Here is a 14,251-nt window from a genome sequence, read left to right on the forward strand (position 1 = left end):
GAAAGCCTAAGCTTGCATCTGGAACCTTTCCACTTTCATTATATTGTCTGGAAACCTTACCAAGTCACTTGGGACACATAGAGAATGGCCAAGGCAAAAGTATTGCAAAAAATGAGCTAGGCCAAGGGACTCTTGTTTATAAATTCCAACATTGGGGAAGTTGAGGCAGGAGTATTACCAAGAGTTCTGTGCTAGCCTGGATGGAGTACAAAGTGAGCCGTCTCCAACAATAAAAAGTGCTTTTGTGTTTGAGGCAGACGACAGGGATCTGGGTGGGGAGGGGTGAACAACAGCCTCACCTCCTCCGGGGACCCCTTCCCCATGCAGAACAGCTGTTCCCAGAAGATGACCTCAACAGCAGCTCGGGTGGGTTAAATATCCAGATAGTGTTCTCCCACTACCTTCCGGATCTAAAGTCTGCAAGCTTGCGGCACCCTGGGTGTTCTCAAGGGTTTGTGCGCCCGGCCCGTGAGTTTCTCATGGAGGGCTGGGCAGGAGCAAGGAGGAGGGCCGCTAAGCTAGCACTGTGGGAGGTAGACTGCAGTCTGCGTGTGTCCTGTCTCCCTCCCCACCCCCGACCCCCTCCCCGACCCCCATTCTGCGAAGGTGCATGCTCTTGCAGCAGCTCAGCAACAAAAAGAAATCAGAGGAACTGGGGTTGAATATGATCAAAATACAAAGTCGGTTTTTTGTTTTGGTTTGGTTTTTCCAGACAAGGTTTCTCTCTGTAGTTTTAAGTGCCTGTCCTGAATCTCGCTCTGTAGACCAGGCTGAACTCACAGAGATCCGCCTCCCTCTGCCTCCCGAGTGCTGGGATTAAAGGCGTGCGCCACCGGCAGCATATTTTTTTTTAAATAAAATTTAAAACGTCAGAGAGCAGCTTGTATCCGTGAAATCGCGTGCCCCTCCCCCACCCGCCCCCGCGCGCTAAATGTTTTTGTTTTGTTTTGTTTTAATTAAGTCCAGCCTGAAGACTAGGGGTTCCTAGCTCAGGAGTCCTGAGCACCCACGCCTGGAGATGTAGCCTTTGCTTTGAGGCTCAGGACAGCTGAAGGTGCTAAGATTTGAGTCTGGCTGGAACGATGGTCTGTCTGGTTGATGGTCCATGGTTGCAGCACCCTTCATCCTGTCAGCATCTCCAGTAGCTGCTGATGCGGCGCAGCTGCAGACTCCCTTTTTCCACCTTGACCCCGAGGTCATTCGCATCTCATATTGGGATATCACAACAATCCTTCTCCGGGAGGCGTGTGTGTGTGTGTGTGTGTGTGTGTGTGTGTGTGTGTGTGTGTGTGTGTGTGTGTTTGCGCGCGCGCACAGAACCCAATGGAACTCAACTCCAGAACCCAATGGGTCTGGTTACCACTTAGATACACAACCTGGAAAAGAAAATTGCCCCAAGCTGAGTGCAAGCAGCTCTGAGGTTGAGGCAAGAGAATTTCTGTGAGTTCTAGGCCACCCTGGGCTATATGAAAGACCTTGTTTTAACTCTAGCCCCCCAAAGAAAACAACCCAGAGACAGAGGGACCTCTCCCACACACCTTGCTTGGTTTTTCTTTCTTTTCCTTTTCCGTTTTGTGTGTGTGCTGGGCAAGTCCTCTACCAACTGACCTATACCCCCAGCCTCTAAAAATACCGTTGTTGAGACAGGGTCTCACTATGTAGCTCTGGCTAAGCGCTCCCCTCAAGCCCAGAACTCAGGTTTAATCTCCTCCTAGCCCTCATTAATCACTCACCCTCCTCCGGTCCCCCTCTGTGGATCTGGTTTCTTCCCAGCTCATGTTCCAGATGCTTAACCAGGAGAAGCCCCCCTCAATGGCCCCAGGATAGTCTGCACTAGTCCCTAGGCACAGAGATGTCCTTAGTCTCTGACGTTGAGACATCTTCCCTTTAACCTCTCCGCCTCTCTTTTTCCCCCAAAGTTGTGTCTGAGGACCATCCCATCCGTTCCTGGAGCCCATCTGCTGGTGGGAGGCCCGTAGGCAGTCGAGGTGGACGGGGAGGAAGGCAAAGCCCCTCAGGAGAGCCCCACACTCCTCACACACACACAGGAGTAATTGAGAGCAGAGGTAAAAAGGACATAAAAGCCACATAATGGATATGTGAGGAGAGGTTGCAGTGTCTTCTGGGTGATGGGTCTGGGATGCGGTAGGGCGGTCCCTCCTGCCTCCTGGGATCTGCTTTAATTGCAGATTAAGTGAAACCACAAGGACTGTGCTGATGCCTGAGGCCCGCAGCAGAGGCTCTGTACTGCCCTCCCCACCCCCTCCATTAATAACCAATTAACAAGGTTCTGAAGCAGCTTAGCTTTCCATCGGGCCGGCTCTGCTCTCTGACCCCGCAGTGGCTCACTGCATCCAGAGCATCCCCCAGGCTTCCAGGAGGATCTGGATGCCTGAAGTCTGGGGGTGCCATCAGAGGGAACCCTTTGTTGGAAAGACACCCCTCCGACTATCAAGGGAAGTGGCCTATTGTCAAGGAACTTTTGGCCCAGGTTCCCAGAATCTCCTAAGTCCTATTTGGGGCACCCCACCTCTAAGTTACACTTGCCCCAGGGAATAGACAAGTGGGCACTGAATAAATAATGTGGAGCTGCAGAGGACTACAGGAAAGGTGGTATGGGGAACAGTCCAGGGGAGGGAGGGACTCGTCTGGTTTTTCACTTGACTGTCAACAAAACCAAACAAACAAACAGACAGAATACTAGTTTTGGCTCAGCACAGTGGCTCACTCCACAGAAGACTGAGCCAGGAGGATTGCTTTGAGTTTGAGCAGAGCCTGGGTTACATACTGAGACAAACCCTAGCTGAATCATAAATAAATTAATTAAAACTAAAAGCCATGTATGGTGGCAGATACCTTTAGTCCCAGAGAAAGAAGTTTGAGACCAGCCTAGCCTATATAGTAAGCTCCAGGACAGCCAGAGCTACACAGTGAGATTCTAATTCAATAATAATAATAATAATAATAATAATAATAATAATAATAATACAACTTAAAAAGAACATTGGCATGCCCTTTGGGAATAGCTGGGTTTCTGTGGCTATAAGCTGTGAAGCCTTCAGCTATGTGAGGCAGACACAGTAGAAAGAGAACCCAGGCCCGTCCAGCCTCACTGACCCAGCTTCGCTGTCCCAGAGCTGCCTTATTTCAACTCAAGATGACCATGGAGTGCTAACTCGGGTGAGAATAAATGTGGGGGAGGAGGAGACGGAGAATACCAAAGACAACGAGCAGACCAGACCTCAGAGCTGGCGTCCGGGTTACCAGTGCTGCCTGCCTCGTGATCTGGCTGGGTCTGTGAGGTCCGCTCTTCAATTAGTCTTCCCTGGAGAGTGATCCCACAGGGAGGACACCACACCTGAAATATCAGAGCTTAATAAAACGACAGGCGGACCCACTGGTAAGCCAAGAAGAAGAGCAGGTTCTCTGTGGAGACCAGGCCTTGGGAGCAAGGGACCCCGGGAGGGCCAGCCCAGGTCTCTGGAAACTGTGTGTGTGTGTGTGTGTGTGTGTGTGTGTGTGTGTGTGTGTGTGTGTGTGTTTTAACTTACTGGGACCTCTAGGCTCCAACATGGCAGACTCACCTGCTCCATTCCTTGTGGTATCTTTTTATGACAGTCTTCCACTAGGCCAGGCTCTCCCAAGTCTTGATCCCGGTCCCCCCACACTGTACCAACCATTTCCAGCCTCCATGTTCTCTCTAAGACCATTTCCTGGGGTCGGGTGGGGAAGATTAGGCCAAGTTAGGAGACTGAGTTCCTAGCTAAGGCCCAGGATCCTAACATAATCAGCCCTGAATCCTGTTTCTAAGTACTCTGCAAATCCCCAGCCCTTGGGGCCAGGGAAAGCAATTTTATTGCCCAGGAGTTTATGAGCCAGAGCGTATGCGGGGAGCCAAGCAGCCGGCAGAATCCAGTAAAGAAAGCCCAGTTTGAATGTGCACAGAGCTATACCTCAAAGCCAGAAGCCACCGGCTTCTCTCCAAGATACAGAAGAACTAAGGTTGCCAGGACACCTTCGGGCTCCAGACTCACCACGGCCCTTGGAGGGAGGTGGGGGTGCAGAAGGAGGGGACATGGGGCTCCAACCCAGCTCTTGGGGGCGGATCCGAGCAGGGGGCCCAGATCGGAAGCTGAGCGCTGGGGGCCAAGGAGGTTGTGGAGCCAAGAGCAGCGGGAGGCGGGACCGTGACAACCCGGCTTGCCATGAACTCTGGACGCCAACGCCGGACACCCTTCAGCATCGCAGACATCCTAGGCCCGAGCATGGTTCCCCGAGCACCTTCTGCGCCACAGCTTCCCGAGGCCAGTCCTGATCCCGCGTCGCCACTGTACGCGCTGGAGGAGCTGACTAGTAAAACGTTCCTGGGCCGTGACCCGCGCGCTCTGCAGCCTTCTGAAGGTACAACGCCTGCAAAGTCGCGGATTTGAATTTAGTTCTCTCTCCCTCTCTGTCGCTGTCTCTGTCTGTGTCTCTGTCTGTCTGTGTCTCTGTCTGTCTGTGTCTCTGTCTCTGTCTCTCTGTCTCTGTCTCTCTCTGTCTCTCTGTCTCCCCCCCACCCCACCCCACCCCGTCACAAAGTTTTGTCCAACCCTGGCCGATCGTTTTTTACCCAGTCCTGCCCTCTGCCCAGGTGTCAAGAGTTGCATCTCAGGCCCCGCAACTCTCCAGTCTTAGTTCCTAGACCTTGCAGCGGCTCGAGGGGGGTCGCCAGCGCCGCGGGGTATCGCCAGGCTGGAAAGAATCTAGGGGACCGGCTGGGCCGGTGCGTTCGCTGTACGCGGGACAATCTGGACCCAGACAGGCCGCGGAGGAGACAAAAGGCTTGAGCCGTAGGCAAGAAACGAGTAAGGCAGGGCTAGGACGAGGCAGAAAGCTCCAGAGACCTCTCGACCACCCAGCCCCAGCCCAGCCCCAGCCGGTCACTTCTAGAGCCTTGTCCAAGAAGGTCCTTGCAGCTGCATTAGCCACAGAAACCGCCTCTCTCTACCTCCCTTCCCTCCCTATGCGCCCACTGTATCCCTTTTTGGCTCCCGGAGAGGGAACTGGTGTTTTTAAGGACAAATAAACAGAGGGCTTTATATGACCACCAGGCCGGGTGGGTCACCCGACCTCAATCTAGCCTCTAACCTACCACCACGCGCAACTTGGAGCTCCAAAAGCCGTCGGAGGATCTTCTCCAAACGGCCTTGACCCCTGCACCAGATCTCCTCTGATCAGTCCCACCCACTCCCCTGCATGAGCAACCTCATCTCACCTCTTCCAGAGGCTGCTGCTCTTCGAATCCCTGGCCTGACCCGGGGTATAGGGATCGTGGTGCTGGTCCTCCCCCACACCTGCTTGAGCCCTGCGACCCTAGCTTTTCCGCCCAGACCACAGCTCCTCCAAAACTGGAGGCTGACATTTCCGTTCCATCCGTGCAGGCAGAGGCGCCCCAGAGGCGCCGCCGGGTCCTGGCGCTGGTGTCCGGAGACGCCGCAAGTCGCGGACAGCGTTCACTGCACAGCAGGTGCTGGAGCTGGAGCGGCGATTCGTCTTCCAGAAGTACTTGGCACCGTCGGAGCGCGACGGACTGGCCGCGCGGCTGGGCCTGGCCAATGCGCAAGTGGTCACTTGGTTCCAGAACCGTCGCGCCAAGCTCAAGCGAGATGTGGAGGAGATGCGCGCGGACGTGGCCTCCCTGTGCGCGTTGTCTCCGGGAGTCCTGTGCCACCTGGCACTGCCGGACAGCGCTTCAAGCCCTGACCCTGGCCCTACAGGGCCTGACTCTGAGCCCCACTTATCAGATGAAGAGATACAGGTGGACGATTGAAAGCAAGGCCCCTGCCAGCCCTGGGTGCCAGGGCCCTGGGCTCCTCACCTCTGCTAGGGGCCTTGTCTGGGTTCCCGGGTGGAGGGAAGAGACCCATTTAGCCCTGTTTTGTCCCTCAGTCCACACTCCTATTTTTTTTTTTTTTTTCCTTACTCGTTGAGAATAAAGCCGCCGCTCTGCTGCAAGGTGCCTCAATCCGGGATGCTCGCAGCCCAAACCAACGCAATCTGCTATTTACTGGGAAATTAATTGGTTTTGCTGCTTTGCGGCTCCTTTAAAACGCGGTGCTTCTTTTAGCCGTGGTAGCAACCCCAAAAGGTAGGTGTCTGGCTATGCTCATTTTCCAAAAGAATCTTGAGGTCAGGATGTGGACGCAGGCATCAGCTACCCTTCAGAGAGCCGCCTGTCTTTCCCCTCTGGAGACACTGGATGGAGAGGAAGTGGGCAGGACTCCAGCGGTGGCTTCCGGCCACTACCCCCTACTGGCCACCTTTGTTCCCAGGACTCTGTCTGCAGTCTTGGAGACCTCAGCACTAAACTTTAGGTTGTCCCCTACGTGATAACGTGTTTCTTTCCGTTCCCTACTCTTAATCAAGCTTTACCAGGTTCCGGGCATTAAGCGCTTCACACTAAGCCTAGTGCGGGTGCACACCTGTGATCTTAGCATTTGGGAGGTGGAGGCAGGAGGATCAAGAGTTCTAGGTCAGCCTGGGCTACTTCACACACACACACACACACACACACACACACACACACACACACACACACACCAATAAACAAAGAACTCTATGATGGGACACAGTGACACCAATGTCTGGAAAGAAGGCACCCCCACTTCTACCTCTGTCCAGGTATGGGGGCAGCGGGGCACAACTGACTGCTGAGAGGAGCTGGAAATAGCTGTGACTGTCACAAGGACATCTTAGCCTGGCCCCACTGCTGACATCTCCGACATGCCTTTCTTCTGGCCATTGATCACCCTCCTGCAAGGGCACTGGGGAGGGACCAGGAGCAGTGAGGAGTTCCAGGCCCACCCTGCCAGTCTTTAGGAGACCACCGTTCAGCTAGAGCCTCAGCTGCATTCCAGGGAGGGTGACTAAGGCTGGAAGGCAGGAGTGATCCTGGTGTCTTCACACAAGAATGAAGTGCTTCGTGTGAATTAGTCAGCAGGCCAGCCCAACTGACAGACTTCTGGTCTGGGACCACCAAGGACACCGCCCTTGTAGGTGGTAAGATGGGGTTCATCTTTCTGCTTTTCTGAAACAAGCTTTTGTTTTGTTTTTTATTTTTGTTTTTGTTTTTCAACACAGAATTTCTCTGTGTAGCCCTGGCTGTCCTGGAACTCACTTTGTAGACCAGGCTGGTCAGAAATCCACCAGCCTCTACCTCCCAAGTGCTGGGATTAAAGGTGTGTGCCACCATACTGGACATACTCTTCTTTTTTTTTAAGATTAATTTATTTTCGACAGGCGGTGGTGGCGAACACCTTTAATCCCAGCATTCGGGAGGCAGAGCCAGGCGGATCTCTGTGAGTTCGAGGCCAGCCTGGGCTACCAAGTGAGCTCCAGGAAAGGCGCAAAGCTACGCAGAGAAACCCTGTCTCCAAAAACAAAAACAAAAACAAAAAAAAAGATTAATTTATTTTCATCTTGTGTATATGAGTGTTTTGCTTGCACATACATATGCATACTGTGTGTGCCTGGTGCCAACACTGCTGGAAGAGAGTGTTGGATCCCCTGGAATTGGATGGTTTTTTTGTTTTGTTTTGTTTTTGTTTGTTTTTTTGTTCTTTTGTTGTTGTTTTTGAGACAGGGTTTTTCTGTGTAGTTTTGGTGCCTGTTCTGGATCTTGCTCTGTAGACCAGGCTGGCCTCGAGCTCACAAGATCCACCTGCCTTTGGATTAAAGGCATGCGCCACCGCCACCGCCCGGCTGGAATTGGAGTTATAGTCAGTTGTGAGTCCACATCAGCTGGGAGCTGAACCCAAGTCCTCTGCCAGAACAGAAAGTGCCACTTTTCTAGCCCTGGCATTTTGCTTGCTTCTCTGCCCCGCCCCCTGGCACAAAACAAATGCATGTGGTTTCAACTCCTTCAGGTACTAGCCCTATGGAGGTGACTAGGAAACAGATGTCTAGGGAGAGAGGCAAGAGGACCGGGAAGGAAATTGGAGTAGGCACTGTACTGTAACAAGGCATCATCTTCAAGACGTTAGGGAGGCCAAGCAGAACACTGCTTAGGGTAGGTAGGCTGGTATGGTGGTATGAGAGAGACTGCCAGAGGTCTTTGGCCACTGCAGAGAGTAGCAGCAGAGGATTCACAGCTTGGTTGGGAGAAGTGTGGGGGCAGTCACAGAAGGGAATCCATGTGATTCTAGTGACTGGGACTAGATGACTGTCAACCTTATCAACTGGAAGGAAAAGGGCACGGGACAGAAACTGTGACCACTGATACAGAGCTGAGACACTGGCAGTCGTGTTCAGAACATACTCTTTGCAGCTGCACCGCCCTTCTGTATGCACAGGTACCACAGCCGCCCTGGCCCCGGCCCCACCATGCTCCATCGCCGCCTTCCAGACTCCCTCTGTGGGACTCTTCCAGCAGGCAGTCCTCTCTGTTGGGTTGCCCAGCACCGCCAGATTCTGGCACTGTTACACCAGCACCCCCAGGAACCCCAGGATGGCTGGACACCTCCTTTTGTAATGACTCTGAATCTGAGCTTCTGCAACAGAGCCCTGTTCACTAGAAGCAGTGGGTGTACAGCGGGCAGGGGGCAGGGTATTAGAGGATCTTATGACTCAAGTTCAGACGAGGCTAAGAAGTCCGGAGGAGGGGACATTGTTTAAAGGTGTGTCCAAAAGCCGGTGTGAAAATAGCTATGAATGTATCCCAACACAAAATGGTAAATTTACTGAAAACATTGTAAGGGCTGTGTGTGTGTGTGTGTGTGTGTGTGTGTGTGTGTGTGTGTGTATGTATGCACGCAGTTTTTCATGTATATGTGTGGCTGCAAGGATTTTTGCATATGTATGCGTCTGTGTGCCAGTGTGCATGCATGTGTGTTTAAGTCCACATGGAGGTCAGGGGTCAATAGCAGGTGTCGTCCTCGGTTGCTCTCTACCTTATTTTATTGAGACGGAGTTTCACTTTGTAGCCTTGGCTGGCCTGAAACCCACTATGTAGACCAGACTGGCCTTGAAGTCTCAGAGATCCACCTATCTCTGCACATGCTACCATGCCTGGCTCCTCCTTATAGAAAGGAAGGAAGGAAGGAAGGAAGGAAGGGAAGGAAGGAAGAAAGGAAGAAAAGAAAAGCAAATGATGAGCTGAGTATGGTATCTCAAGCCTTTGATCCCAGCTCTTGGTGGGGGAGGGGCAGAGATAGCAGATCTCTGAGTTTGAAGTTAATCTGGTTTACATATCAAGTTCCAGGTCAGCCAGGGCCATATAGTGAGACATTACCTTAAAAAAAGAAAATGAAAAAGTGTCAAAGAGCAGAGGAAGACATCTAATGTACTTTTCGAGCCTCCACAAATGTACAAACACACATCCCTCTCATATGTGTACCACACATTCACACACACACACACACACACACACACACACACACACACACACAGAGTGAACAGTGATTACCTAGAAGGCTTACTGAACACCGATCACTGTGGGCTCGATGCTTTGCAGCCTGACGGAAATTCTTGGCCTGGTGCCCGCATGTTTACATCCATCAGTTTCCTGGGTGATGTTGATGGTACTGGTCCCCACGCATGGAGATCCACAGTCCCAGCAATTCTGGACTTTATTAATTTAAAAAGCAATGTACTCACACACCTCTTTCCATCTAGGAGTCACAAATCCACGGGGCAGGTGCAGGCAAAAATCAGTTTATTTCGCAACCTGGATGGATAGTTTCTCAGCCTTCTCCTTTCATCCTCTAACCACTCTGTGAGGCAGGGATTGCCTCTATTGTGCAAATGAAGGAACTAAGTTCAAACACCGAGAGACTTGCCACAAGGTCCCAGCTAATCACTGCTGGCTTTTATCCTGCTTCAGCGCTTTTAAGGTCCTAAATCATAAACAATTAAAAAAAATGTCCAAGGCCTATAAAAAAGAGATGTTTCAACAATTACAAAAGAAAGCGCTTGGAGATCTAGCTTGGTGGCCGAGAGCCCGCTCCATTCCCAGCAAGGAGGGGAGTGGAGAGAGGGAGGGGGGAGGGAGGGAGGGAGGGAGGAGGGAGGGGGAAGCTAATTGCAATGCCAGCAATCAATGTGTGTGAAGCTGTGTTAGTCCCACCAGCTCCAGGCGAGATCTAAGAAGGGACTTCTCAAATGCAAACCCTTGAAGAATCTTTCGGCAGGGGGAGGTGGAAGGAATTTGATCACTGAACACGCGAGAGGTCAGAAGGCGTATAGTAACACAGACAGGAAATGTTACCAGAGGCCAGGAGCAACAGAACTGTATCTGGAACAGACGGGGCAGGGACTGAGATGAGGGAGGGCGAGCATCCATCCAGCCAAAGGGTGTGACTTAGCCATTATCCGTCACTCCTGAGAGACTCCTGAGCACTGCGCTCTAGTTGACCTTAGAGTCCCTTAGGGCTGAAAACAGGACAAACTCCATGGTCTCCTCCCTGGTATACAGACCTATATGTAGGCAAAACACTCTTACACATAAAATAAAAATAAAAATAATAAAACGAGCATTTTTTAAAAATGTATTTTGGTCCAGTGTAGTGGTGCAAACCTTTGATCCCAGCACTTAGGTGGCAGAAGGAAGCAGATCTCTGTGAGTTTAAGGCTAGCCTGGTCTACATAGTGAGTTTCAGGACAGCCAGAGCTACATAGTGAGACTCTGTCTTGAAAAACAAAACAAAATATGTTTATTGTGCTAGGTACACACCTTTAATCTCAGCACTCAGGGGGCAGAGTTAAATTCTAGCCTGATCTACACAGTGAGTTCAGGGCCAGCCAGGGCGACACAGTGTGTGTGTGTGTGTGTGTGTGTGTGTGTGTGTGTAGATGGGGCGGCACAGGACATGTGTGGAGGTCAGAAGTCAGTCATGTGGGTTGCAGGGATCAAACTCAGGTTTTCAGGCTTGGTGGCATCTCTGCAGCCTGATTTCATTCTGTAGCACTGCAGTAAGGATGAGGTTGTTTGTACTTGACTACATGCAGTGTGGCAAGCCATGTGCTGAATGTACTAGCTCATCCACTCCCTGTGACTCCGTGATGTCGGGTTTGTTAATCATTTAAATTTTTTTTTTTTTTTTTTTTTTGGTTTTTCGAGACAGGGTTTCTCAGTGTAGCTTTGCGCCTTTCCTGGAACTCACTTGGTAGCCCAGGTTGGCCTCGAACTCACAGAGATCCACCTGGCTCTGCCTCCCGAGTGCTGGGATTAAAGGCGTGCGCCACCACCGCCCGGCCATTTAAAAATTTTTAAAGATTTATTTTACTTTTTTTTTTTTCCAGACAGGGTCTCTACCTAATTCTGACTGTCCTAGAACTCACTATGTAGACCAAGTTGGCCTTGAACTCAACGGAGATCTGCATGTCTCTGCCTCCCAAGTTCTGGGATTGAAGGCATGAATCACCACACTTGGTGCCAAGATTTATTTTACTTTTATTTATGTGTATGTATCTGTGTGTCAGTATGTACCCACAAGTGCAGTGCTTGCAGGGGCCAGAAGATGGCGCTGTATCCCCTGGAACTGGAGTTACAAACAGCTGTGAGCTGCCTTGTAGGTGCTGAACCAGAGTCCTCTGCAAGAGCAGTAATTGCTCTTAACTACTAAGCCATCTCTCCAGACCATCATTTAAACATTTATTTTGGGTCAGTAAGATGGCTCAGTGGGTAAAGGCACTTACTGTGAAGCCTGATCACCTCCTCAGGACCCACATGGTGGAAGGGGAAATTGAGTCCTGCAAGTTGTTCTTTGACCTCCCCACACATGCTATGGCATGCATACACCACACACACACATACACACACACACACACACACACACACACACACACACACACACACACACACACACACGAGAGATAGATGATAGGTAGGTAGGTAGGTAAGTAGATAGACAGATAGGTAGGAAGGTAGGTAGATAGATAGATAGATAGAGAGATAGATAGATAGATAGATGTAATAAAAATTTTAAAGATTTATTTTACTTATGTGTGTGTGTACATACATGAGTGGGTAGACATATTTTGGAGTACAGCGGCCAGAGAAGGCATCAGACCCCTCAGCACTGACGTCACAGGGGTTTTGCCACACGCCTGCTTTGTTATGTGAGTGCTGGGATTTGAACTCTGGGATTGAGCAGCAAGCACCCCTGACTGCTGAGCCATCTCCCCAGCCCCACTATTCTCGTCTGATAGGTGAAAAAGCAGACAAGAAAGCCACCGGCCAGAGGCCCCACAGTGAGGGAGAAGCGGGTCCCAGTCAAGCACATGGTGGGATTCCGCCACTGCTCATGGTCTCCAGAAGACTCTCTGGTCCCCGAGCCCTTTGCACCCACCTGCAGTGAGCCCCACCTGTCCCCTGCCAAGTCCTTCTGGGCCTCCACTCTCCTTTTGGACCCCCACCCCAACACATACCCTCTAGAGCCGCCTGCTGGCGTCGTTTCTTCCTGACTTTCTGGGGGATGCACACTCCTCCTCTGCTATCAGTGTCTCCCACAGGAGACTGGCTTCCTGGGGAAAGGAGGGCAGGCGGCCGGCCAGAAGGAGAGGAAATATGGAGAATAGAAGAGAACAAGCCAGGGAGGCAAGCTTGGCATGGTGGCACACACCTTTAATTCCATCACAGAGGCTGCTTCCTATGATGAGCTGGAGAGCTGTCTAGTCTACATTGTGAGTTCCAGGCCAGCTAAGGCTTCGTAGTCACCCTGTCTCAAATAACAAAACCAAAAAGAGAGGACAGGGATAGGCAAACCCTGAGAAGTAATCTTGAATGGCATGGATTGGGTGGAGGACACTGAGATAGAAATATGGGGAGGGAGCCCACAGTAGACCAGTGTACAGACGCCACCAAAGCACAACTTGGCGGGCCAATGAGTGCTACTGGGATTATTTACAGGAGCAGAAATGACTCGGTGACAGCTGTACTACCCCAGCATGGGTGACAGCTCATGGAAGCTGGACCTCTGGAGCACGCTGCACAGCCTGCAGGAGCTCACCGGCTTGAAGAGCCAGGGAAGGGAGGAGCCTAACGAATCTGGTCAGTTTCCGGGACTCCCTTGGTAAGTTAGGCATCTCGCACACACTTGGTTAGCAATGGTGTAGACCCTCCTACAGTTCTAACCTTAGTATTGGATCAGACATAGCCTGAGGTCCCCTGTGACTTTCTTCCTTTGTGTAGGAATACTCTGGTTATGGTCTGATCTCTGAAGACTCCATGGCCTCTTTAATCAAGAGGACAAGTGACTTATGAGAGGGTTCTCATTGTGCCCTCCGTCCTAGCTGACCTTGGAGGTCAAAGGCCAAGATACTCCATTTCTTCTTTGACTCTCTTACCCACACTGGTGTAGGTGCCCAAGCTCTGCTGAACACCGAGAAGGACGGCCTCACCAACCTTGTCATTTTGAGTCTGTGTCACAGTTAGGTAAAGCTTAGACAACTTGAAACAACCCAACAGTTTTACACAAATCTTGACTTTGCCGTGACTTGGTTTCCCCAATTGGTTAAAGTCTAATGCAGCAAAAGTGTAGATAATTAGCTGGGCAGTGGTGGCACACGCCTTTAATCCCAGCACGCAGGAGTTCAAGTCTACAGAGCAAGATCCAGGACAGGCACCAAAGCTACACAGAGAAACCCTGTCTCAGAAAAACAAAACAAAACAAGAAAACAAAAACAAAAAGCAAAAAAACAAAAAAAGTAGATAATTATCTGGATTAGACATACACTTTTGTTTTTTAAAGCCAGTTTTTGCAAATATTATCACAAGTTGATCAGTATAATGTTGTGGAATATTTCTTTAATTATGAAAGATGTGTTGCATTTATTTATGTTGTGGAATATTTCTTTAATTATGCAAAGATGTGTTGCTGTTTTACCTTGTCTGCCTAAGGCAACTGATTGGTCTAATAGAAGCTTAATGCCAATTGCAAGGGAGGAGGTATAGGCGGGACTTCTGGGCAGAGAAAGTAAGGAGGAGGAGGAGGAATTTAAGCTCAGGGGAAGAAAGAAAAAGAGATACCAAGGAGATGCCAGGGGCCAGACAGACAAGAAGCAGGAAATTAGGACATACAGAATGAAAGAGAGGTTAAAAAAAAAAAACCAAGGCAAAACATAGATGAACAGAAACAGGTTAAATTATGGAACTAGAAAAAATCATCCTGAGTGAGGTAACCAGACTCAAAAGGACAAACATGGTATGTACTCACTCATAAGTGGATACTAGATATAAAGCAAAGGACAATCAGACTGCAACCCACAGATC

At 50.6% G+C, this 14,251-nt stretch overlaps 1 protein-coding gene across 1 annotated transcript; it reads left to right on the forward strand.

Moving 5' to 3' along the window:
* The first annotated feature begins 4,150 nt into the window (after positions 1–4,150).
* Lbx2 (ladybird homeobox 2) lies at positions 4,151–6,126 on the forward strand. The gene is made up of 2 exons (XM_028871394.2): positions 4,151–4,401; positions 5,424–6,126. Exons 1-2 carry the CDS (start codon positions 4,206–4,208, stop codon positions 5,810–5,812), a joined length of 585 nt encoding a protein of 194 aa, XP_028727227.1. The 5' UTR covers positions 4,151–4,205; the 3' UTR covers positions 5,813–6,126.
* Positions 6,127–14,251: the final 8,125 nt, after the last annotated feature.

Source organism: Peromyscus leucopus, chromosome 3, assembly GCF_004664715.2.
Source record: "Peromyscus leucopus breed LL Stock chromosome 3, UCI_PerLeu_2.1, whole genome shotgun sequence".
In the NCBI taxonomy this organism is placed as follows: Eukaryota; Metazoa; Chordata; class Mammalia; order Rodentia; family Cricetidae; genus Peromyscus; species Peromyscus leucopus.

What these genes read in the sequence shown, in the direction of transcription:
- Lbx2 (XM_028871394.2), top strand. Translation starts at nt 4,206, where the DNA reads ATGAACTCTGGACGCCAACGCCGGACACCCTTCAGCATCGCAGACATC. An exon ending in CGCTCTGCAGCCTTCTGAAG is followed by an intron (nt 4,402 to 5,423) that starts GTACAACGCCTG and finishes CCATCCGTGCAG; the next exon opens with GCAGAGGCGCCCCAGAGGCG.